The sequence below is a fragment of the Bos indicus genome, chromosome 24, assembly GCF_029378745.1.
Source record: "Bos indicus isolate NIAB-ARS_2022 breed Sahiwal x Tharparkar chromosome 24, NIAB-ARS_B.indTharparkar_mat_pri_1.0, whole genome shotgun sequence".
In the NCBI taxonomy this organism is placed as follows: domain Eukaryota; kingdom Metazoa; phylum Chordata; class Mammalia; order Artiodactyla; family Bovidae; genus Bos; species Bos indicus.
This window is the reverse complement of record NC_091783.1, coordinates 47,219,297-47,245,454: the sequence shown is the minus strand read 5'-3', so window position 1 is coordinate 47,245,454 and position 26,158 is coordinate 47,219,297. Positions and strand designations below refer to the sequence as shown.

The following is a 26,158-nucleotide window of genomic DNA, read 5'->3' as shown; positions in this document are numbered from 1 at the left end:
GGCCACCTGATGCAAAGAGCTGACTTACTGGAAAAAGTAAGTTGGGGAAGATTTGAGGGCATGAGAAGAAGGGGGTGACAGAGGATGAGATGGCTGGATGGCATCACCAACTCAATGGACATGAACTTGAGCAAACTCCAGGAGAGAGTGAAGGACAGGGAAGCCTGGCAGGCTGCATTTCATGGAGTCGCAAAGAGTTAGACATGATTTAGCAATTGAACAACAACAAAAGGCACAGAGAAGGGGTGAAGCCCTGACATTAGGGGGGTTCCTCAAAGGCCGCTGGGCTCCAGAGGCTCCTAGTCATGCTTGAGGGTGAGCTTTTTGAAGAGATATTCGCCCAACCCAGCCTGGGGACCAGCCATCCTGCAGAGATTGGTCAGGTGTTCTCCCATCTTCTGGGAAGTGTCTCTCCAGGAAGTCACAGAGGTAGGGGTCTGTGAGGGCAGAACCCAGGCCATGCAGATCCAGAAGGGCTGGGTCAGGTTCTTCTCCTTGAGAAGGGTGGCTTCAATAGCATCCCGGGTTTTCCTGACTCATCTTGAGACGGCTTCTGCATGTCCTGGAAAAGGGTGCAGCTGCAATGCTGATTTTGCATTTTCAAGAGATGCTGGACCCTCTCTTGCTTCTTCTCCTCAGCCAGTTCACAGAAGTGGCCCATGTCCTCCAGAGCCACATCATTGTGGTCAGTATAGAAGCCCAGCGAGAGGTAGGTGTAGGAGGCCAGCAGACATGTGTTGACCAGGCAGATGACGGTGGCCTCCACCTCGGTGGAATAATTCTGACGATTCTGGGAGCTTATGGTTGATCACTAATGAGAAGCTACGCTTGAAAAATGATGTTCACTGGTCTTGGTGATCGGGGAGAGTTGAGTGGCTGATTCTGAGGGTTGTGACTAAAAAAAGGTTGGAGGGTGGTGGGAGGCTGGTGTAAGGGTGAGGGGGTGGGGGTCCCTGGGTCTATTCCATCCAAACATTATTAAAGCAAGAGATGCATCTACGGGACCGCTGAGGGCAGTGCCGAGACAACTATTTTATAAACACATTTTAAAAATCCAAGAATTTGAATGTTTTTGGAAGTAAGGAGATCAGAGGAACAATTCTTTTTAAGGATATAATCTGCTGTTATCAGCTTAGTCTACCAGCCTGGATATTTGAAAAGTGATGAATCAGATAACCTGGTACAAATATTGTACACTGTATTTTAAGCTGCTTTTGCTAGATCTAGAGATTTGGGGGACTGAAGGAGCCCTAGAGATCATAATCGCCTAATTTTATAGGTGATATAACAAAGGCCCAGAGAGGTTAACCTGATTCTTTTGACAATAAAAGAATTAGATTATGTGAGTTGTAACCCAGTGGTGGAGACAGAGGCGGGTGACTGTGAGATGCTTTTCTCTCACCTCCACTTCATCCATCCCTAACTTCCAGTCATCTCTCTTTCCCTTTTCTTCAGTAACCAATAATCTAGTAAAAAAAAAAAAAAAAAACAAAACTGTGAGTCACCACTTAACCAAAGCTTCCAGACAAGGCCCGCATGTTCCCCTCCTGCTACCCAGCCCAGGATAGAAAACTTGGAGTGGTCACTCTCCCCTTACAAAAACCACCTTCTGTCTCTATCATTAGTGTCTACAGCTTTGTGGACCTTGAAAAACTGGAGGATTTGTTGGCATCCTGTTGTTTCTTTTATTCCCTTTACTTTATCTTCCTGTGTTTGTCCCTACCTGATTTGCACTTAAGGCCGATTTTGGAGATAGTGCTTATGTGTATCTGTGAGAAAAGATATCTCTCTTCTTCCCTGTAGGCACTAACTGGTTGGCCCATTTAAGCTTAATTTCTTCTTGGGAGTTTGACTAATTATTCGTGGTTTTTGCTAGAATCTCTTCCAGCAGCTGCAACACACAGGCTTCCAAAATCCTTTCTGGGCCTAATGTGCTGCTTTTCCCTTTTTAAAGGGGAAACCGAGAAGTTCAGGAAATGATTACTTTGCATGTGTGCGCTGTGTGCTGAGTCACTTCAGTTGTGTCCGACTCTGGCGGTCAGTGTGAATGCTTATTAGGCCAGCTGTGTCTATTAGCTAAAATGATCAAAATTAGAATTCTTCCTTCATACAGAGACCAGGAGATAGACGGCCTATCGTTCCTAGTGATTGCATTTTATTTTATTTTTCATTTAATTTTATTTTTTAAAGGTCATTTTCTTATTTTTTTACCTTTATTTAGTTAGTTAGTTTTGGCTGCACTGGGTCCTCATTGCTGTGCACAGGCTCTCTCTAGTTGCAGTGAGCAGGGGCTAGTCATTGCTTCGGTGTGCCGTCTTCTCACTGGGATGGCTTCGCTTGCTGGGGATCGCGGATTCTAGGCACAGGAGCTCAGTAGTTGTGAAGTATAGACTTAGCTGTTGCATGGCCCGTGGAATCTTCCCTGACCAGGGATCGACTGGTGTGCCCTACACTGGCAGGTGGATTCTTAACCACTGGACTACCAGGGAAGTCCTGGTGATTACATTTTAAAGGAATGGCTTTTAGGTCCTTGAGTAAGACACCCTTCAACAGTAGGAGATACATATATATCTCAAAGGGACAGAGGAAGGACTCACAATCATAAATCCACTTTCATAAGTGCTCTAAGAAGGTGTGGTCAGTTGCCTATTTTCAGGTGTGGGCTAGAACAAACAGCAAATTTTGGGGGGAGCCTTGAACTTTCTCAGGCAGGCACTTTAAGGTGGGGCTAGGGACTTCCGTGGTGGCCACGCTTACCAATGCAGGAGACGCAGGTTTGATCCCTGGTTTGGGAAGATCCCCTAAAGAAGGAAATGGCAACCACTCCAGTATTCTTGCCTGGGAAATCCCATGGACAGAGGAGCCTGGTAGGCTACAGTCCATGGGGTCACAAAAGAGTTGGACACAACTTAGCAACTAAACAATAATAAGGGTTAATTCTTATGGATTGAGCTGTTAGAAACTAAGTCTTTTAATATGTGGATAGGGGATTGGATGAAATCATTTGTGTTGAGAATCTGTAGTTTTTACAGGCCAAGGTTGAGTTTGATCAAGGAGAGAATGTTTCTCATCCAGTAATTTTAAGACCTGTTGTAAGGTCAGAACCCCCAAGATGGCTGTTCTCTTTCTCTCTGTAACCACCTGCTCCACCAGGACCTGCTTCACCTACACCCTACACTCAGGACTGACCCACCCACACACTTGCCCCAATCCCAGCCAGTGATTGTTCTTGTTGAAGGAGCAGTGAAGGGCATGCCCCTCTGCTGGTTTCCCTGGTAATCCTGGTAACCAATCAGCCAAGGTGACAGCCAATTACTCTGTAATTGGTAATCCCCCCATCCCTACCCGCCAACCCCACCATTCCCCAGGAATGAAGATTGCTGCCATATCTTGCCCACCTTGGGGTGTCACTCCAGGGCCTTGCTTTTGACAGTAAGTATTCCTGTTCCTGCCCCCTCATCCATTACATCATTATTTCTGTTTCTGACTCCTAGGTTTTCCTTTGGTCTTGAACTCGGGCAAGCACAGTCCTTGGAGGCCTGTGGGGTGCAACTCAACCCATATTATTTCAGTTAAATTTTTATAAAAACTTTTATTTGCCTTTTTCATCTGTAAAATAGGAATTACCTATTAACATCTCACAGAGAAGGCAATGGCACCCCACTCCAGTACCCTTGCCTGGAAAATCCCATGAACAGAGGGGCCTGGTGGGCTGCAGTCCATGGGGTCGCTAGGAGTAGGACACGACTGAGCGACTTCACTTTATTTTTTCACTTTCATGCATTGGAGAAAGAAATGGCAACCCACTCCAGTGTTCTTGCCTGCAGAATCCCAGGGACGGTGGAGCCTGATGGGCTGCCGTCTATGGGGTTGCACAGAGTCGGACACGACTGAAGCGACTTAGCAGCAGCTTTAACATCTCATACAACACTTGGGAGCATCTAGTACAGCGCTGTCCAATGGAAGTATTGGACAAGCCTCCATGTCATTATCAATAACCTCATTGCCACATTTTAAAAAATAGAAATAAACAATAAAAATTAATGTTTGCATTTTATTTACCTAATATAATCAAAACATTTCAACATGTAATCAATACTTTTAAATTATCGGGAGATTTTACGTTCTGTTTTCGTTCTGTGTATTTTACATTTACAACATTTCCGTTAGGGCCAGACACTATTCAAATGTTCAGTAGTCACTTCCAAGCTGCCGCATTGGACAGCGCGGGTCTACACAGCTCAGCAGACACGCCCTGCAGAGGTGAGCGTAGGGCGGGTCTTAGCCAGACGGGGCGGAGCCTCTCAGGGCGCGTTTTGGGCCTCGCTAGCTGCCGTAGGAAGCGCCGGACGTGGCGGCGCCACGTCCCCTGCCGCCGAGGGAGAGGAGTCAGTTGGGCCTTGGGGTGGGTGGCCATGGCTTTTACGTTGTACTCGCTGCTGCAGGCGGCCCTTCTCTGCGTCAATGCCATCGCCGTGCTTCACGAGGAGCGTTTCCTCAAGAACAGTGAGTGGGGCCGGTGGGCCGCACTGAGGGGGCGGCGGCGGAGCTCGGGGATCGCGGACCCGAGTAGGGCCGCGTGAGGGGACCACCTGGGCAGGGACGGACGGACGGGCGGCCAAGGGCTCGCCTCTTTGGGGCCCTTCCTTGGGTGGGGAAGCCGAGCCACTCTCGTCTCACAGGAGAGTGAAGATTGTTCCACAGACGCCCGCTGGGTGCCAGCCCTGGGGGGTCGGGAAGCGGAGATGAGTAGAGCCGGGGACGCCCTTGCCTGCGACTAGTTTAGGCTAGGAATTTAGTACACGTTTCCATGGCTGCTTTTAATTGTCAAAAATCTGAGGTGTGGGTTTTCAGTGAAAGAGGGAGGGGCGTGGCTCATTTTGGAGCGTGGGTAGTTTGAAGAAGGAACTGATGGAGAGTCATAGGGGTTCCTGGGCTTTGGAGATAAGAGGAAAGGAAGCCTGTTGGGATTATCACAACATCCAGCCACGCGCATTCCAAGAAAAGTTTATTCAGCACAGTTTATCGGGTGCCTGTGATGCACCAGCCTAGAATCTGAGCGTACAGGGAAGACAAATTATGCCTACCGGGATCTCGCAATCCAGCGAGCTCCATGCCACTTGGGCAGGCTGCTTTTTTTCTGTCTAAGGCACAATTACGGCAGAATACTGCATGATGGTACATCATTTGTCACAGCGTGCGGAACGTGTCAGTGTAGATCACTGAAACTCAAACCCATGAGCAAGGTTGATTCGTTTCATTTATTCCTTCAGGAGAGATTTATTGAGCACAAATATGTGCCGGGCCCATGTAATAGGAGCTGAGGTTACAACAGTTATCCTACCCTTCTAATGGAAGTTACTCTAAGTAAAAACTGAAGAAGTGCCAATAACAAGTATGCAGAATGTTACAAAAGAGATGTGTTGGGACATACTAACTTGTGAGTCTTTGAAATCTTAGAGGAAGTATGTCTAACCGGAAACGTGTAATGTATCAGTAAACATTAGGTGAAGGGTCAGGAAGTGAGGGGTAAAAAGCTGGTGTGAAAATTGGAAAGGTCCTAAGCAGGGCAGTGATGCGACCAGATTTGTGTTATTTGCAAGATCTTTCTGGTTACTTTATGGAGAACAGTTCAGAAGTGTAGAAGAGTGGATGTGGAAAGCACCATTTCAAATAGGGCAAGTAGATATTGTGAGTATAATACAAGTTGAATGGATATAATAACAATAATGATACCTAATGCTGAACACTAACCGTGTGCTAGAATCTGTATCCAGTGCTTTACACATACTAACTTGTGTAACCCTTACAAGAACCCTGTGAGACAGGTACTGTTCTCATCCCTGCTTTACACTAAGTTGGAGGAAATGAAGAAATGGTAGCTGGAAGGGGATACGGGGATATGTTTTGTGGTGGTTTCGTTTTTAGGTGTCAGCAGCAACAGTGAGGGAGAAGGCAATGGCACCCCACTCCAGTACTCTTGCCTGGAAAATCCCATGGATGGAGGAGCCTGGTGGGCTGCAGTCCATGGGGTCACTGAGAGTAGGACACGACTGAGCAACTTCACTTTCACTTTTCACTTTCACGCACTGGAGAAGGAAATGGCAGCCCACTCCAGTGTTCTTGCCTGGGGAATCCCAGGGACGGGGGAGCCTGGTGGGCTGCCGTCTATGGGGTCACACAGAGTTGGACACGACTGAAGCAACTTAGCAGCAGCAGCAACAGTGAGAACTAGTCAGGTTCTTTTGTAAGTCAGTGCCATGAAAAACGTGGGGAGAAAGTGAACACTGAAGCAAATATACAAATATAAAAAAGAAGAGATTAAGAAGGTATTCATATGCAGCGTGTGGACCTTGGTTGACTTCTACTTCACACATCGACTGTAAAAAACATTTTGAAGATTCTAGTATGGACTAGATACTAGATGATATTAAGGAATCACTGGACATCTTGTTAGTGTGATAAAGATGCATACTGAAATATTCAGGAGTGAAATATTATAGTACCAGCAATTTATTTTTAAAGAAATCAAGCAGAGAAAAAAATGAAGGACATAAGGCAAAAAAAAAAAAAAAGTCAATAATTTAAAAAATTAGTTATTTATTTAATTTGGGCTATGCTAGGTCTTGGTTGCTGCGAGGGCTTTCTCTAGTTGGGGTGTGCAGGCTTCTCAGTGCGGTGGGTTCTGTTGTTGCAAAGCACGGGCTCTAGAGGCGTGGGCTTCAGTAGTTATGGCTCCCAGGCTCAAGAGCACAGGCGCAATAGTTGCGGCAACTGGGCTTAGTTGCTCCATGGCACATGGGTGCTTTCCAGATCAGGGATTGAACCTGTGTCTCCTGCATTGGCAGACGGATTCTTAACCACTGAGCCATGAGAGAAGTCCCCCAAGTCAACAATTATTACACATTGTAAATCAACTATACTCCAATATAAAATAAAATGTTTAAAAAATCAGCAGTTATTAAATCTGAGTGATAAATATGTTTTAAAACTTTCATAATTAAAGGTTAGAAAAAAGAATGGCTAACAGGAAAGAAATAGTAATGAGAGAAAAATAAAAGATACAGGAGAGAAATGAGGTGATTGATAGCTGAAGGATTCTGAGAAGGTGGGTGGAGATGGGACCTAAGGTACACATGGAAGAGATGGCATAAATGGGAGGTGGGATACTTTCTTTATTGAAAAAGGAGGAAAAGTTAGCTGGAGAAGCAGGAGGTTCCTAGAGTTGGTGGCAGAAAGTTTTTCTCCATTCCTTACAACAAATAGGCCAATCACTGTGAGCAACGTGGAAAGATGTAGCAGCGAGCATGACCCAGTGTCTTTGTTCTCAGAGCAGTAGAACAGATAAATAATTATACAGATAGTTGAGTCTAGGATAAATGCTTTGAAGGAAGAGAACTAGGTAAGAACCATGGGAATGTAACCTCCTGGTTGGATTAGGACAGTGTTGGTTCCTAAGGAAATAGCATTTAAAGCTAAGTCCTAGAATAGGAATAGGAAGTAGTGTATTTTTGGTTACCTTTCAGACTTCTAAGTGGAGAGAGATGTCATGTAGGCATTTGTGTATACAGGTCTGGCACCCAGAAGGGAGGTTTGGGCAGGATTTACACATGGGGATTTTTAGTGTTGGCTGGTAATTTCAAACTGTTGGAATGAAGGCTCTTTCTCAGAGAGGTTCAAGGATTGAGTCCTGAAATTATTTATTCATGTCAGTGTTCTTGGTTGCAAGCAGCAGAAGCTGATTCTGGCTAATTAAGGAGAAGGAAATTTAATAAAAGTTTTTTGGAGAATAGAACAATGGAGCAGAGTGGAGAATCCAAATATAGACACATATTTATATGGACACTTAATTTAATAAAGGTAACAGCAGAGTGTGATAGGAAGGTCCTTCGATAAATGATTCTGGGTTAACTGGATATTCAAAAAGAAGTAAATGAATCTTGACCCTCTGCTTCATGCTAAACACAAAAGTCAATTGCAAGAATGTTGTAGATCTAAGTGGGAAAGGTAAAAATAAAGCTGGAAGAAAACATTTTTTTTTCTGAAAGGGCCATATTAAAAATACATAGCAAGCTTTTGCAGGCCAGGAGACAGATGAAGCTATTAAGTGGGAATTAGCCATTTATAAATGTTAATACATCATTCTTTTTTCCCCCAGCTTTGAGATTTAATTGACATATAACATTGTGTAAGTGTAAGACATATTTGTGATGATTTGGTACACATATATATTGCAGAATGCTTACCACAGTAAGGTTGGTTAACATATCCTTCACCTTACATAATTATCATTTTATTGTAGATATTGTTTCAGTGAGAACATTTAAGATTTACTTTCAGAGCAGCTTTCAAGTAAACAATGCAGTGTTGTTAACTGTGGTCACCATGCTGTACAGTAGATCCCCAAAATTTGCTCATCTAATAACTGAGAGTACCTTTTGACCAATATCTCCTGGTTTCCTCCACCACTCAGCTCCTGGCAACCGCCATACTACTGTCTCTTTCTATGAGTTCAATGGTTTTAGATCCCACATATAGGTGAGATAGTACGGTAGTAGTCTTCCTCTGAGTTATTTCAGTTAGCATAGTGTCCTCAGGCTCCATCTTTGTTGTCACATATGTCAAGTTTTCCTTATTTGTGGCTGAATAATATTTCATTGTATAGGTACATTGCTGCGGCGGCTGCTGCTGCTAAGTCGCTTCAGTCGTGTCCGGCTCTGTGCGACCCCATAGATGGCAGCCCACCGGGCTCCCCTGTCCCTGGGATTCTCCAGGCAAGAACACTGGAGTGGGTTACCATTTCCTTCTCCAGTGCGTGAAAGTGAAAAGTGAAAGTGAAAAGTGAAAGTGAAGTCGCTCAGTCGTGTCCGACCCTCAGTGAACCCATGGACTGCAGCCTCCCAGGCTCCTCCATCCATGGGATTTTCCAGGCAAGAGTACTGGAGTGAGTGCCATTGCGTTCTCCGATACGTACATTACATTTTCTTTATTCATTCATTCGTCAGTGAACACTTAGATTGTTTTCATGTCTCGGCAATTGTGAATAGTGCTGGAATGAACATAGGAATGCAAATATCTCTTCAAGATAATGATTTCATCTCTTTTGGATAAATACCCAGAAATGGGGTTACTAAATGTATTTCTTTTTGAAATTTTTTGAGGAACCATCATCCTACTTTCCATAGCAGCTGTACAAATTTACATTCCTGTGGACAGTGCACAAAGGTTCCCTTTTTCCACATCCTTGCCAGCATTTATTGTCTCTTGTTTTTTTTGGTAATAGCTGTTCTAACAAGTGTGAGGTGATATTTCATTGTGCTCTGACTTGCATTTCTCTGATGAATAGTGATGTTGAATACATTTTCATGTACTTTTTGGCCATTTTTATGTCTTTGGACTCTTCAGTTCCTCTGCCCACTTTTAAACAGATTATTTGGAAATACAATTATTAATGGAGAGCACTTCCAAAATGTTGATGTGAGAACCTTCACTGGACCCTCTTTTCAATGAAACCACTATAACTAGTGACTATTATTTAAAAAACAAACATTCAGAGTCACCGGAAATTGTCATAAGAATATACAACAAACAGAGAAACTTCTTTTTTCTGCCAAGAAAATCTATTAAAGCTCAGTAAGGGCAGTGAGACTCTCTTGTGTTTGAGCCACATCCAGTTCTCCCCCCTCCCCTACTGGGGAAAAAACAAAGGAAATAATAAAGATTACAGTGAAAATTAATAAAATCCAGAGCAGAAAAACAATAAAGAGAATTAACAAAACAAAAAGCCAGTTCTCTCAGAAGATCAACAAAATTGGCAAACAGTAAAAAAGAAGACTCAGATTCCTAAAGTCAGTGATCAAAGGAGACATCACTACCTTAGAGAATGAAAAGGATGTTAAGGGAATGGTGTGAACAACTGTATCCCAACAAATTAGATGATTTAGATGAAATGGACAAATTTCTAGAAAGACCACAAACTACTGAACCGACTGATTAGACCTATAACATGTAAAGAGATTAAGTTAGTAGTTTTAAAACTTTGAACAAAGGAAAACCCAGGCTTCATTGCTGGATTCTACCAAACATTTAAAGAAAACTTAATACCAAAATAGAGAGGAGAGAGGACATCCCAACTCATGCCTTGAGGCCAGTATTAACCTGGTATGAAAACCAGACACAGTACAAGAAAAGAAACCCCAGACCAGTATCTCTGATGAATATAAACACAAAAATTCTCTGCAGAACACTGGCAAACTAAACCAGGTGGGATTTACCGCAAGAGTGCAGGGTTGATTTAACCTTTTAAAATGAGTTTAATTCATCATATTAGTAAAATAAAAATCACATGATTATAATATATGCAGAAAAAAATTTGACAAAACCCCATACCCTTTCATGATAAAACATTCAAGAAACTAGGAATAGGAAAGAACTTTCTCAATCTGATAAATAACATCTATGAAAACCCCCCCAGTGAGGGTTGTGTGAGCCTAAATAATAGAGAAATTCCTAAAGGAGGTAGATTTTAAACAGTAAGTCAGGAGACTCCCCTGGTGGTCCAGTGGCTAAGATGCCATGCTCCCAATGCAGGGGGCCTGGGTTCAGTCCCTGGTCTAAAGATCCCATGTGCCGCAATCAAGACCCAATGTGGCTAAATAAGTAAATATTAAAAAACAAAAACAAAAAACCAATAAGTCAGATTTGCATCAATGTACAGAGAAATGAGGGCTTCTCTGGTGGCTTAGTGGTAAAAAATTTGCCTGTAGTACAGGAGACACAGATTCAATCCCTGGATCAGAAAATCCCTCTGGAGAAGGAACTGGCAACCCATTCCAGTATTCTTGCCTGGGAAATCCCATGGACAGAGCAGTCAGTGAGGCTACAATGCATGGGGTCTCAAGAGTCAGACATGGCTCAGCAACTAAGCCACCACCACAGAGAAATGAACAAGGTATTCCATAGGCCTTACATATGATAGACATAGATGAGCATGCAGTTTATAAAACATTGAAGAAACTCTATAGATACATGTTTCTATTTAAATATATATTACTGAAAAGCATTTAATTTCGTCAAAGGTTAAGTGGAAATAATTGTGTTGAATTGGGAATTATATTGAACCAAAAGAGATTAGTCTGAGTATACTAGATCATTCACTTCAGCAGTGTTCTTTTTGATCAAGGTAATTTTTTCAAACTTATATTAGTAGAGTTCTTTGTGTGGTTTATTAGGTACTTTTACATTTATGATAGCCCTGCAAACTTGGTGACACAAAATAAAGCGCATTCATTTTCTTTCATAGAAATGGAAACTGATCTCAAAGAAGCTGAGGTTTGCCAATGTTCTCAAAACTGCGTTAATACTTTTTTCTTCAAAATGTATCTAGCTGAGGATTGTTGACTGAACCTGGATGGATTACCCTTTTGTGTGTGACTTTTTGAAGTCTGGGCAGGGGAAGAACATTATGTGGTGTTTACAATTAGTAACTTTTTCTATTTAAGTTCATTCCTGAGATTGGCAGCAACAGCTGCTGGCTGGTCTTATCATTTGTTTTCTGCTGGGCCCTCCAGCTATGGACAAGAAAGCTGCAGAGTTCAGTCTTTATCCTTAAAAAAAAAAAAGCAAAGCTCTTTAAAACTTTGGCCAGGTTCCTTAGAAAAACAACTGACACTCTTTAGTAGCAGTTGGAGAGAAAACTATTTGTTACAGTAAAAGGTAATCCCTGGCAGATGATCTTTCACTGGTCAATTTTGTATTTGTCTGTGGAATATCGAGAGGAATGTTTTCCTCACTCTCCCCAAAATTCTGTTTTCTTTTTCATTCTAGTGGCATAAGAATAGAGAAGCTAACATTAGCCGATAATTTACTATTTTTTAAAAATTACTTAAGTGCTGATGCTTAAATCATGGTATTCTCTATATTGTAGAGTTTTATCCTGTTTTGTTGAGGAGCAAGCAGTTGGAAGATATATTTTTTTTTTCTGGGATCACTCCTCATTATGTGCACGATCCACAAAGTACTTAAAGAAGTTCTTTTTTACCATCTAAGAGACTGTGGCCCTGAATGGAAAGGAGTGATAGTTTTAGCAAGGATAAATTTCCTAAAAGCAGGTAAAGGAAATGAAACCACCAACTGTCTAAAGGCAGTTATAGAGCAATTCAGAGTGACTTGTGGTTGAAGCCCCTCTCTGGAACCTGTCCTTGCCCGCAGGATGTTCATGCTCTGAATTCCATAGGGGTTTCTCCAATAGAGGAGTAGCTTTACAGGTTTTCTTTTTAAATGTCATTTTTATTTTTATCAAAGCAATGTATGTGTGTGGTTTTAAGGTCAAAAAAGCCCTTCAACCTATAAAGAAAAATAGAAGCCTCCTGCTCCATCTCTCCTCAACCTCCTCTATTCTTCTAAAGCAATTATTTTTAACTCTTTCAAGTTTTAAATCATTGACCTACTATTGTGAAAGGTTTTAGCACAGTTGTACCATCAGTGGCACACTCATTCTTATATAAGCACAAATACACACACACTTCCCTTCTCCGCCTCTCACATCTCCAGCCAATTATTGGTAATATCAGTATTCCATATTTAATATGACTATGCATATTACAGCTGAACAGTTAAAAAAAATCATAATTTTATTCTTCTAGTTGATTTGTGGTTCAGGTGTAGAATTCTAGATTGGAACCACTTTTTCTAGAGTTTTGAGGACATTATTCCATTTAATTTTCTCATTTCCTTTATTGATGTTAAGTCTAATGCCATTGTGATTCCTGACTCTTTGTAGGTAGAGACCCTTTAGGGTATTCTCTTTATCTTTGCATGCACAGTCGCTTCAGTCATGTCTGATTCTTTGCAACCCTATGTTCTGTAGCCCACCAGGCTCCTCTGTCCATGGGATTCTCCAGGCAAGAATACTGGAGTGGGTTGCTGTGCCCTCCTCCAGGGGATCTTCCCAACCCAGGAGGTGAACCCCCATCTCTTACATGTCCTGCATTGGCAGGAGGGTTCTTTACCACTAGCACTACCTGGGAAGCCCTTTTATCTTTAGAAGACTGAAATTTTACAATAATGTGGCAGTCTATGGGTCTCCTTTTCATTGGGCCGTACCCTGATTGGGCCCATTTGGCCTAAAGGCTCATATCCCTCAGTTTTGGGGTATCATCTCTTAATATATGTTTGATAATTCTTTTAAAAACTTTTATTGGCGTATAGTTGATTTACAGCGTTTGTGGTAGTTTCAGGTGTACAGCAAAGTGAATCCGTTATATCCTTTTTTTTTTTTTAAGATTCTTTTCCCATTAGGCCATTATAGAGTGTTGAGTAGAGTTTCCTGTGCTATACAGCAGGTTCTTATTATCTTTTTTTTATATATATAGTAGTGTATATATATTAATCCTCATATTTCCCAGATTATCGCTCCCCCATCCCTTGGTAATGATAAATTTGTTTTTTACATCCATGACTGTACTTTTGTAAATAAGTTCATTTGTTCAGTTCAGTTCAGTCGCTAAGTCGTGTCCGACTCTTTGCGACCCCATGAATTGCATCATGCCAGGCCTCCCTGTCCATCACCAACTCCCGGAGTTCACTCAGACTCACATCCATCGAGTCAGTGATGCCATCCAGCCATCTCATCCTCTGACGTCCCCTTCTCCTCCTGCCCCCAATCCCTCCCAGCATCAGAGTCTTTTCCAAGGAGTCAACTCTTTGCATGAGGTGGCCAAAGTACTGGAGTTTCAGCTTTAGCATCATTCCTTCCAAAGAAATCCCAGGGCTGATCTCCTTCAGAATGGACTGGTTGGATCTCCTTGCAGTCCAAGGGACTCTCAAGAGTCTTCTCCAACGCCACAGTTCAAAAGCATCAATTCTTCAGCGCTCAGCCTTCTTCACAGTCCAACTCTCATATCCATACATGACCACTGGAAAAACCATAGCCTTGACTAGACGGACCTTTGCTGGCAAAGTAATGTCTCTGCTTTTGAATATGCTCTCTAGGTTGGTCATAACTTTCCTTCCAAGGAGTAAGCGTCTTTTAATTTAATGGCTGCAGTCACCATCTGCAGTGATTTTGTACCCCCTCTTTTTTTTTGACTCCACATATAAATGATAGCATAATGATATGTCTTTCTGACTTCACTCAGTATGACAAACAGTCTCTAGGTCCGTCCTTGTTGCTGCAAATGGCATTATTTTGTTCTTACGGCTGAATAGTATTCCATTGTATATATGCACTGCATCATCTTTGTCCTCTGTTGATGGACATTTATGTTGCTTCCGTGTCCTGGCTGTTGAACATTGGGGTGCATGTATCTTTTTGAATAATGTTTTTCTCTGGGTATATGCCTAGGAGTGGGATTGCTGGATCATATGGTAGTTCTATTTTTAGTTTTAAGGAACCTCCACACTGTTCTCCATAGTGGTGTAGTGACTGTATCAGTTTACATTCCCACCAACAGTGTAAGAGGCTTCCCTTTTCTTCACACCCTCTCCAGCATTTATTGTTGTAGATTTTTTGATGATAGCCATTCTGACCGGTGTCAGTTAATACCTCGTTGTAGTTTTGACTTCATTTTCTCTGATAATTAGTGATGTTGAACATCTTTCCGTGTGCTTTTTGGCCACCTCATTAGGTAATTTTTTCCTGTTTTTTCTTTGCTCTTTCTGAAACTCCAGTTATTTTGACATATTGATATTCCTTTTTTAATGCTTTTCTTGTCTTGTAGGTGTCTTCAACTTGGTGTGTCAGCCTCTTGAACTTTTTATGCTGATAGAGCGAGAACAGTGCTCCTTTTTTATGTTCCCTTTTTCAGGGCATCTCGTTCTCTGAGTTTTGTAGCTACAATTGTTTTTCTCTAAGGATGTTCGTTTTTTTAAAAAAATGAACTTCTTGCATTCTCTCTTCCTCAGAGCCTTCTTTTCTGGCTTGACTCTATCCTACCATGTTCAGAATTGTTCCCTCTTGACTGTCAGTTCATTCTAAAGAGTAAACCCTGAGAGGCTCTTTGGAAGCTCTGTGTATATGGTTGGGAGTTACTCACCAGTGGGCGTCTGAGTTAAATTCGCCGTTTCATTAAATCCCCCTGTATGTCACTAACTGAAGTCACTAATTGACCAACTTCCTGAGTAATTGTGCAACTTCCTGTCTGCAGAATGTAAGTATTCTTATGTTCCAGACTTATGTGATACACAAGCAGGGAAAGCGAGCAGGAATCTGACACTTAGGTTTGTAGACCTTAATTAATTAATTCAGTCCACCTTCCCGAGACCCCAGGTCTGGAGGTTCCCTGCTTCAGTCTCCACTGAGAGTAAACCCGTCTCCTGAGGGGGTAAGAGAGAGAGAAACTCTTCCCATCAGTTCAGTCTAAGGAAAGGGAGGTGGGGATGAGCGGCGCTAACTTCTCCTGTGGGGACTTTCAGTTAGTCCTCCTGTGTTTCCAAAACCGTATCACCCTCACTGGCATTTTGAAGTTTCTCTCAAGTTTTCAGGATTCTCAGCAAGATTCGCCTCAGTTTTTTATTGTGTGCTCCCTGGAGGTTTAGATTTCAGTTTTCTCTGCTAAGTCAGTTATTGTTCCGTTTATCTTTTTCTGTTGTTGTTCGGATTAACTTCTCTTGCCTGAGGACTTCTTTCTTATTACTCTTGTAAGCTCAGTGGTAAGAGAATCCACCTGCCAGTGCAGGAGGCACAGGAGATGTGGGTTGGATTCCTGGGTCGGGAAAGTCCCCTGGAAATGGCAACCCACTCCAGCATTCTTGTCTAGAAAATTCCATGGACAGAGGAGCTACAGTCCATGGGGTCGCAAAGAGTTGGACATATTATTATTAGTAGATTTCAGGAGAAGTCTTAACTTAAAAGTGTGTGTCCACTGATGGGGTTCAGGACATGCTACCCCCAAGTAAGTCACTGTGGCGTGTTGAACATCTCAAGCTGAAGGAGTTTAGAGAAAACACCAGAAGCAGAGCGATCACCCCACCCTCCCCCCTCACTGCCCCTTCTTTCCTGAAAGCAGGAAATAAGTTTCTCATGTGAAAGGTATCCTCCCCATACCAGAAGGAAGGGAGACATTCTTAGCACCAGAGACAGGGAACTGAGGGCCAGACAGACTGTATTACTTTATGACATTATCCATAGCCCAAATGCCTTTTCTTGTTAATTCTTCACAAATTTATTCCCTTGTCTAAAAGGTAGAAGTTTCCTGTTCTGCTCACTTTTTCAGGTCTTCATTTTCTCCTGAAGACTCCCAGGTACATGTAAAACCTTAATAAACTTTGTATGCTTTTCTCCTGTTAATGTCTTTGTCAGTTTAATTTTCAGACATAACCAAGGACCCTAAGAGGGTCAAGGAGACATTCTTCCTTACAGTAACCATTATGTTTAACTGAAACCAGGCTGCTTTCTTACTGTGCAGAGTTGTTAAGTAGGTTTATATGAGTAAGACTAAACTGGTTTGGAAAATAATACAACTGGTGGTGGTAGCCATTTTGTGTTTTATGTCTTTTCAAGACACTATTATGAAATAATTTTCACCATATTGTAAGTAGTTAAAGGCTGGTACTACACCTTTGAACTTAGATGACAGAGAATTGCCGTATAGTGGAGAATTCTGATTTGAGCTACCTAGAAAAGAGAAAGAAAAATACCTAGAAAATATGTGGGACAAAGAAATTATAGTAGAACTTGTTATATAGTAAAAGTAAATGTTGGAGAAACAGCATAAATATATTTTCTTGCCAGAGATCCAGAAGTAAGAAGCAAGCAAAATGCAGGTTTGAGATTGTTTTTAACTTGGAGAAATCTATGCATTTAATATTGGAGGATTTCTTCCTCCCTCCCTCAAAGCTACAATGAATGAATGGTTTGTGTTATGCTTTGTGTGTCTTAAAAATAAAGAAACATGGTTCTTTGAAAGTTGTATCTACGATCCTAGGGTTTACCATACCTTTGTTTATCCAAAGTTAACTCGGTTTGCTATAAATTCAGTTTAATTCCACAAATGTATATTAAGTACTTGCTCTGGGGTTGGGGAGAAGGGAAAGGTAAAGAAAGACTAAATTTAGTTCCAGGAATTTATAATATGACTTACAATCAGTAGTTACTGTTTGGGTAAAACAAGGTTTATTATGACATAGAGGGGAATTAGGAAAGGCCTTGACTTTAAAGTCAGACAGACCTGGATTACTTTCCCAACAAAGGTCCATCTAGTCAAGGCTATGGTTTTTCCAGTGGTCATGTATGGATGTGAGAGTTGGACTATAAAGAAGGCTGAGTGCTGAAGAATTGATGCTTTTGAACTGTGGTGTTGGAGAAGACTTGAGAGTCCCTTGGACTGCAAGGAGATCCAACCAGTCCATCCTAAAGGAGATCAGTCCTGAATATTCATTGGAAGGACTGATGCTGAAGCTGAAATTCCAACACTTTGGACACCTGATGCAAAGAACTGACTCATTTGAAAAGACCCTGATGCTGGGAAAGATTGAAGGAGGGAGGAGAAGGGGACAACAGAGGATGAGATGGTTGGATGGCATCACTGGCTTGATGGACATGGGTTTGGGTGAACTCCGGGAGTTGGTGATGGACAGGGAGGCCTGGCGTGCTGCGGTTCATGGGGTCACAAAGAGTCAGACATGACTGAGTGACTGAACTGAACTGAGACCTGGATTCAGAAGCTGTCTTTAACATGTATAGCAGTTAATCGGAATTGAGTGTGAATAGCAATACTTGGAGGGTTGTGGTATGATACAGGGCTAGCATTTTAATTTAAGGAGCTTCTGACTTCACTCAGTAGATGATGGAAATCATCACACATTGTGAGCTAGAAAGATCTAGCCCTTTAAGGGAGAAAGAGGTTGAGGTGAAATTGCAGAGGCATCTATTGAGAGTCTGGCCAAAGATGGTAGAGGCTGTGATATTAACCATTGTGATGGAGGTTGAGCTCTGGGAGCTTGAAACGAGTAACACCTCCGCGGACTAGGAAGGCTATGAACACAGGTGAGCTAGGTCTTGAAGGGTGAGTGGGAGTCAAAACATACCTATTCTGTTGTGAACTTGAATTTTATATTAGTTTTACACCGTAGCATATCTCAGTATTGATGTAACCAAAAAAGCAACCATTATTTAACCTTTATTTCAACCAAGTAAAAGTTGATTAAGCAATATGAAATCTTGTTAGCTGATACTTGGTTCTTTCATATATAAAATAAAAACTTTTTCTCCATCTTCAGGTTAAATGGTTAGTGTATCAGGAATTAATTAAGCCCTGTAGTCATAGGAGATTAAAAAAATACCTAGTCATAAGAGATATGAAAAGTGGACCTGAAATAAGGACAAGAGAAGGACATTGCAGAAATGAGGATGTGTGAGCCTCTAGAAGAATGTGTAAGGCAATAAAAAAAAGATGAACAAATAAAGGTAAAGAAGTAATGATTTATATTATCAGGAAAATGACAGAAGAAGGTAAAAGACCCATTTACTAAAAATAAGTGGGATTAGATAGTAGGCTAAATTCCTCACCTCAAAATTGAGAAATGAAGAGGAATGGTCAAGTTAAAAAGATATACCTCTGTTGCCATGCTATGAAGACCTATCCAAGCTATGGACAGGTTTGTATTAATATTTCCCCAGGTGAACACATAGTGAAACTTAGATGCAACACCTTTATACTAATTATTACATTGGTTTTTATGAATTCTGAGTTGAACTAATTTATTATTCAACTTGACAATATGCTTTGGTTTTCAGTTCTGACCTGAAAAATGTTTTGTTTAAAAAAGGAGAAAGATAACAGTTAGGTTGTCACAACAGTCATCTTTACTGAATTCAGTGCCATGGAATAATTTACTAGGCTATAGTTTATTTTATAAAATTAAAAGGGAAATTAAATGTGCTGCTTATCAGAAGTAAAAAATACACGCTAAAATTTTTAAATCATATGACTATATTTTATGTCTTTAACAGAGACTCAAAGTTACGTTTTAGAAGGTGACTAATGAGGGAGCAAGGCAAGTGCTTAATAAATTTTAACACAGCTTATCATCTTTATGTTATGCAGTTGGCTGGGGAACAGACCAGGGAATTGGAGGATTCGGAGAAGAGCCAGGAATTAAATCTCAGCTAATGAACCTTATTCGATCTGTAAGAACCGTGATGAGAGGTAAGAAGCAAAACTAGTAGAACACTCTTTCATTTTAATTTTGTGGTTTAAGTAGCAAAACTTCCGAGTGTGAATGTCATTTTTGGTGGAGATTTTCTCCCCGGGACTTGGAAGCAACGAACCTGAAAGAAGGATACTTGGACAGTCTCTTGCAAGGACTGACAAGTTTATTTCTGCAGTCAAGCCTTTTTATAGAAGTATTAACAAAGAGCTTAGAGTATACAGTCAGCAGAGTGGGTATGGGGTTAACACCTAATCAGTAAAAATATTTCAAGGACAGCGTGCTCTAAGTGACCCATGAGCTTATCCCATAACCCGTTTTCTCAAGCAACATCCTTAATATTTATTATTAAATCTTGGTGCCGGGCATAACCAAAGGCAGGAGATGTTTTTCTGCCCGGGTACATCAAGCTGGGGTATTTCTGGCCCTTCACCATTTTCCCAAGGACTTCCTCCAACCGGCTATTTTGTACTGGGCTTCCCAACAATTTTTGTAGTGGAAAGTTTTTTCTGTTTGACTTGGCTTTAGTGCTTAAAAAGTTACTAGTTTTTTTCCTCTCTTGCCTTCTCTATTTAAGCCAACTGATGCAGATGGAATGCTCAGTGATGTGATGTTTCTTTGCTACCTGTATGTCACCACTTGGGATTGAAAGACATTAGTGTTCTTGCCTTTTAGAAATTCTTTTTGCTTCTAAGTAGAAAAGTTATCTAGAGTCCTGTAAGACTTTCAAGAGAAAAATACAGGCCCCATGTCTGTTATTTTATTAGAAAATATTTTAGAACAACTCGGGAGTTCAAAACCTTTTATTTGAAACTATTAAAATTAGAGTCTCTTACTACCTCTACCTCTGTCTGTCTATTAGCTGCTTTCATCACAGCTTTGGGTAGAATGATAAATAAGTTCATTCTTCATTTAGTGATGAAGCTACAGAATCTTCTTTGCACTGTTTTTCTAATGTCAGATATCGCTGGCAACCATGTGGGTCTACTTCTGCCTGGGTCCAGTTTGCTTGTGTTCCCAGAGCTGCTTCAGCACTATCCCCAGATTACTTTGTATTGATCTAGTTGTGACAGTTGTGACCCTTACCCAGTCACACAAGCCCTCTTTCAAATAAGGTTTGGATTTTATGATCCAATGCATGTTTGAATGTTGCTATGTGATAAGGATTTGCAATGTGATTCTGATGACATACTGTATTTCTACCTTCCTGACTTAGTTCTTTTCTGATTTGTTTAATAATTAAATTTGTTTTTTCTTTGCAGTGCCATTGATAATAGTAAACTCAATTGCAATTGTATTACTTTTACTGTTTGGGTGAAGATCAGTGGGGGAAACGGAGACTCCGAAGAAGAGCTGCCAGCAGAAGTTATTACTTCAGTCTTTATTGAAGTATACATATCTTAGCTGGCTCTCCTTGGACTTGACAAAAATGTAAACCTGACAATAAAACCAGAGTCCCTATTTATCTGATTTTTAAAAAATGTTGTACTTACAGTTTTATTGTAAAAAGATCGTATCATCAGAGGCCATAACTGTCGAGGATTGGAATACATTGGATTGCTGACTGCTGATAAAAGTTCATGCTATGGAAGAGATTGTTAAAAGGGTGCAGGACTGTCACTTCTGTGTTTTTAGAGATTTCTCTCTTTGACTTCTCAGGGATGAATTTTTTTCAAAGTTCTTGTAACTTAGTTATGATGTGAGAACAATTATCCTCCTAGATAAAATTTAAAGGATTTTTAAAATATAAAATGTTAGATAATTTGGATTGTTTTATTTTGAACTCGTTGGTTAAGTATTCTGTCTGTATACTGTCTCAGCTATGAAAAATTCAAATCTATAGTAACTATTGAGGACCAATACTCTGATTTTGGGGAGAGTTCTAATTTTCTTAGGTTGGATAGTCACATGTTGATTGTGTTTTTAAGTTTCATTTTAAGTTTTATTCATGCATTTGTTATTTTATTAATTGGCCTGAATGATGAGACCAGATCAGTATCTACATATTTCCAAAGGTTAAAGAAAAATCTGTATAGAAAAGTCTATGCCCTTTTTAACAATGATGACTTATTTTTTAAAATCAGCATAAATAGTAGCCTGCAAGAGCAATCCTAAACAATCACCATTAAACCACACTATGTAAGACTTTATTGTTAAGCATTTACCTCCCTAAATTATCAGGTTTCTTGGAGTAGCACATTAAGGGGTGTGATTGGTGATTCTTCATTCTGTCAGACACTAGAGCATTCATGGTGGATAAATTGTCTTTTGTTTTGTTTTTAAGTCTTAGACCATCCCATATTTGTTTATCCCATAATACCGTTTTATGCAGAAAGATTAAGATAATGTAAATGGTTTTTCTGGAAATTAGTTAATAATGCTTTAAAAGGGGTGGAACGGCATCTGTGTTTAAAAGAGAACATTTGTAAATAAAATTCAGTTTCCAAGTCAAACACTTGTTTTTGTACCTTAGTATATACCTGTCAGTGTTAATCTTATTTTGTGTATAATACTTACTCTATATGTTCTTTGCTCTAAAATCATTGAACACAGATTTAATGAGTTTCTTTTTTCTTCAATGAATTAACAGCATTGCTGACATATATCAGGACAACTCATGAACAACTCTGATTCTATGACTTAAGGGCAGGTATTAGATGCCTGTTGGCCATGCCTGAGCTGGAGATGGAAGATCTCTGAGCAGGGGGGCCTTACAGCTGAACCAAAGAAGTTTATGAGGGATCCTTAGTTGATTTGTTGGCTAATGGGAGTAACTAACATATTTTGCCCTTAAAGGCAATTTAAGAATCTGACACATGAATTTGAATTTAAGCTTTTGAACAGATTCAAAAGAAGCAGTTAACTGAGGGCACTCCTGCTTCTCCACAGGCAATAGAATTTTAAAGAGAAAGAAGAGCTACCTAAAGAAACTAAAGGCCTATGTATAGAAAACTATAAAACACTGGTGAAAGAAATCAAAGAGGACACTAATAGATGGAGAAATATACCATGTTCATGGATTGGAAGAATCAATATAGTGAAAATGAGTATACTACCCAAAGCAATTTATAGATTCAGTGCAATCCCTATCAAGCTACCAATGGTATTCTTCACAGAGCTAGAACAAATAATTTCACAATTTGTATGGAAATACAAAAAACCTCGAATAGCCAAAGCAATCTTGAGAAAGAAGAATGGAACTGGAGGAATCAACCTGCCTGACTTCAAGCTCTACTACAAAGCCACAGTCATCAAGACAGTATGGTACTGGCACAAAGACAGAAATATAGATCAATGGAACAAAATAGAATGCCCAGAGATAAATCCACGCACCTATGGACACCTTACCTTTGACAAAGGAGGCAAGAATATACAATGGATTAAAGACAATCTCTTTAACAAGTGGTGCTGGGAAAACTGGTCAACCACGTGTAAAAGAATGAAACTAGAACACTTTCTAACACCATACACAAAAATAAACTCAAAATGGATTAAAGATCTAAACGTAAGACCAGAAACTATAAAAGTCCTAGAGGAGAACATAGGCAAAACACTCTCCGACATACATCACAGCAGGATTCTCTATGACCCACCTCCCAGAATATTGGAAATAAAAGCAAAAATGAACAAATGGGACCTAATTAAACTTAAAAGCTTCTGCACAACAAAGGAAACTATAAGCAAGGTGAAAAGACAGCCTTCAGAATGGGAGAAAATAATAGCAAATGAAGTAACTGACAAACAACTAATCTCAAAAATATGCAAGCAACTCCTACAGCTCAATTCCAGAAAAATGACCCAATCAAAAAATGGGCCAAAGAACTAAATAGACATTTCTCCGAAGAAGACATACAGATGGCTAACAAACACATGAAAAGATGCTCAACATCACTCATTATCAGAGAAATGCAAATCAAAACCACTATGAGGTACCATTTCACGCCAGTCAGAATGGCTGTGGTCCAAAAATCTACAAGCAATAAATGCTGGAGAGGGTGTGGAGAAAAGGGAACCCTCTTACACTATTAGTGGGAATGCAAACTAGTACAGCCACTATGGAGAACAGTGTGGAGATTCCTTTAAAAACTGGAAATAGAACTGCCTTGCTGCTAAGTCGCTTCAGTCGTGTCCGACTCTGTGCGACCCCAGAAACGGCAGCCCACCAGGCTCCCCCATCCCTGAGATTCTCCAGGCAAGAACACTGGAGTGGGTTGCCATTCCCTTCGCCAATGCATGAAAGTGAAAAGTGAAAGTGAAGTCGCTCAGTCGTGTCTGACACCTAGCGACCCCATGGACTGCAGCCTACCAGGCTCCTCCGTCCATGAGATTTGCCAGGCAAGAGTACTGGAGTGGGTTGCCATTGCCTTCTCCCCAGCAATCCCATTGCTGGGCATACACACTGAGGAAACCAGACTTGAAAGACATGTGTACCCCAATGTTCATTGCAGCACTGTTTATAATAGCCAGGACATGGAAGCAACCTAGATGTCCATCAGCAGATGAATGGATAAGAAAGCTGTGGTACATATACACAATGGAGTATTACTCAGCCATTAAAAAGAATACATTTGAATCAGTTCTAATGAGGTGGATGAAACTGGAGCCTATTATACAGAGTGAAGTTAGCCAGAAAGAAAAACACCAATACGGTATATTAATGCATATATATGGAATTTAGAAAGATGGTAACAATAACGCTGTATACAAGACAGCAAAAGAGACACTGATGTATAGAACAGTCTTGTGGACTCTGTGGGAGAGGGAGAGGGTGGGAAGATTTGGGAGAATGGCATTGAAACATGAATAATATCATATATGAAACGAGTCACCAGTCCAGGTTCAATGAAAGATACTGGATGCTTGGGACTGGTGCACTGGGACGACTCAGAGGGATGGTACAGGGAGGGAGGAGGGAGGAGGGTTCAGAATGGGGAACACGTGTATACCTGTGGCAGATTCATATTGATACATGGCAAAACCAATACAATACTGCAAAGTTAAAAAATAAAAAAGTAAAACTTTAAAAGCAAAAAATAAATAGAAGAGACCTTGGCCTAATAGCATTTTAGTGAAGATGTTACAACACACTTTTATACTCATTTAATGTTGAGATACTGTCCAAGTTCACCTTTCAATGGAGAGCAGTTACAGCAGGGCAGGATTCGAGTATTCTGTAGTGAAGTGGTTCTGTGCAACATGGGCATCAAAGTATTTCCTCTCTAGGAGCTTCCCTGGTGGTCCAGTGCTTAAGAATCTGCCTTCCAATGCAAGGGACACAGGTTTGATCCCAGGTATGGTTGGATCCTACGTGCCATGGAGTAACTAAGTCTATGTGCCACAGGGACTAAGCCTGTGCTGTAGACTCCGCGTGCTGAAATTACTGAAGCCTGCTGGCCTAGAACCTGTTCTCTGCAACAAGAGAAGCTACTGCAAAAAGAAACCAGCACACCACAACTAGGGAGTCATTCCCACTGTGCACCTAGAGAAAGCCTGCTCACAGCAACAAAGACCACCGCCGCCAAATAATAAGTCTTAAAAAGATGGAAAGAAAAAAGTTTTCTCCCTAAAGTCCTCTTACACAGTTCTAGCTCTACTGTGCCTGAAAAGAGGTCTGTAAACTTTCACAGGCTAACCCTGGTTTCCCCAGGGAAGTTGCAATTCAGTAACGATAGAGTCTTGTTTTAGTAGACAGTAACTTAAGCGCCTGCCTGCCTACCAACATCTTCCCACTTAACCATTCTTAGAGTTAACAATCTGTGATTATTTTGGACTCCAAATACCTGTAGTGTCAATGGTCTTGTGTATTCTGACCCTGTGTCTATATGCCTATGACCTGGGATGAAGGATCTTTACTGTAGTCTGTACATACTCAAATTCATAGCCTATTCCTTAAGCAAATGGTTTTCAAACTTCGATTGTTAACAGCAGAACTGGATTTCCAAAAGAATAATTTAGAAGTGTAATCCTCTAGTATCTTAAACAGATGGCAGACTTCCCTGGTGGTCCAGTAGTTAAGAATCTGCCTTGCAATGTAGGGGACACAGGTTTGATCCTCAGCCGGGGAACTAAGATCCCACAGGCTTCAGGGCACCTAAGCCCATGTGCCACAATGAAGAGCCCACAGGCTGTAACGAACACCCAGCACAGCCAGAAATAAAACAGATGGGAGCAGGTCCATTTCTGTATATCAGTTGAAGCAGGAATGAGACCCATAGGCCCACTGTTCAGCGTCTACTCTTAACAAGCTTCCTAAGGTTCTTCCACCAAACCCTAAACTTTCAAAAATATGAAGTATTGAGAAAAAACCCTGCTTTTTGTAGAGTAGGCATGGTGATTTGTGCCCTGTAGATGTTTGTAATCACTTGTGTGTATATATGTATGTACTCATGAAGTGACCTGAGACAAGGCAGTATATTTGAGTAAAATAGGAGGCAGGATATTGCTAGTATGCCAGCTAGAACTATTTATCATATGGCTTAAATAAACTTCCTAAGACCTCAGTTGTTTTGGTTGCTTCATCTGTAAAATTGGTCAATAATTGTTTCAGACCAGATGTCTGTTACAGATTTTATAAATATATATATATATATATATAGAGAGAGAGAGAGAGAGAGAGAGAGAGAGAGAGTGAGCGAGAGTCATCTTTACCAGGTCACTAACCTTTGATCCTAGATAAAAAAGATGTTCTGAAATGTTTTTTGTGTGTGAAATAAGTTACTTTCTTACTGACTTGTAACCAAAGTCATTACCAATAATAAAATTTTAATACCAAGCATAATGGAAATCTTTTTTGCTAAAATTTTCCTTGGCCTCTGATTGGTCATTAGATGTCAGATATTGTGAAAACATTTTGTGCAAGGACCTGGGACACATACTGGACAATGTCCACAGACACTCATGATCAAGGTAAGTTAGAGACTCATGATGAATTTAAGTTTAGGAATTCTACTCCTTTTGTTCTAGTTCTGGTACGGTCTTATTTCCATCTCCACTTCTCTGGGGTTTTGTC

General features: G+C 40.8%; 1 protein-coding gene and 1 pseudogene across 1 annotated transcript; one reads left to right on the top strand and one right to left on the bottom strand.

Annotated features, from left to right (window-relative positions):
- Positions 1–299: 299 nt before the first annotated feature.
- On the bottom strand, positions 300–4,417 carry LOC109577673 (ferritin light chain pseudogene; annotated as a pseudogene).
- IER3IP1 (immediate early response 3 interacting protein 1) lies at positions 4,323–25,948 on the top strand. Its single transcript, XM_019986678.2, has 3 exons — positions 4,323–4,506; positions 19,047–19,148; positions 20,412–25,948. The coding sequence occupies exons 1-3, from the start codon at positions 4,416–4,418 to the stop codon at positions 20,465–20,467; spliced, it is 249 nt and encodes an 82-aa protein (XP_019842237.1). The 5' UTR covers positions 4,323–4,415; the 3' UTR covers positions 20,468–25,948.
- Positions 25,949–26,158: the final 210 nt, after the last annotated feature.

What these genes read in the sequence shown, in the direction of transcription:
- IER3IP1 (XM_019986678.2), top strand. Translation starts at nt 4,416, where the DNA reads ATGGCTTTTACGTTGTACTCGCTGCTGCAGGCGGCCCTTCTCTGCGTC. An exon ending in GGAGCGTTTCCTCAAGAACA is followed by an intron (nt 4,507 to 19,046) that starts GTGAGTGGGGCC and finishes TATGTTATGCAG; the next exon opens with TTGGCTGGGGAACAGACCAG. An exon ending in TGTAAGAACCGTGATGAGAG is followed by an intron (nt 19,149 to 20,411) that starts GTAAGAAGCAAA and finishes TTTTCTTTGCAG; the next exon opens with TGCCATTGATAATAGTAAAC.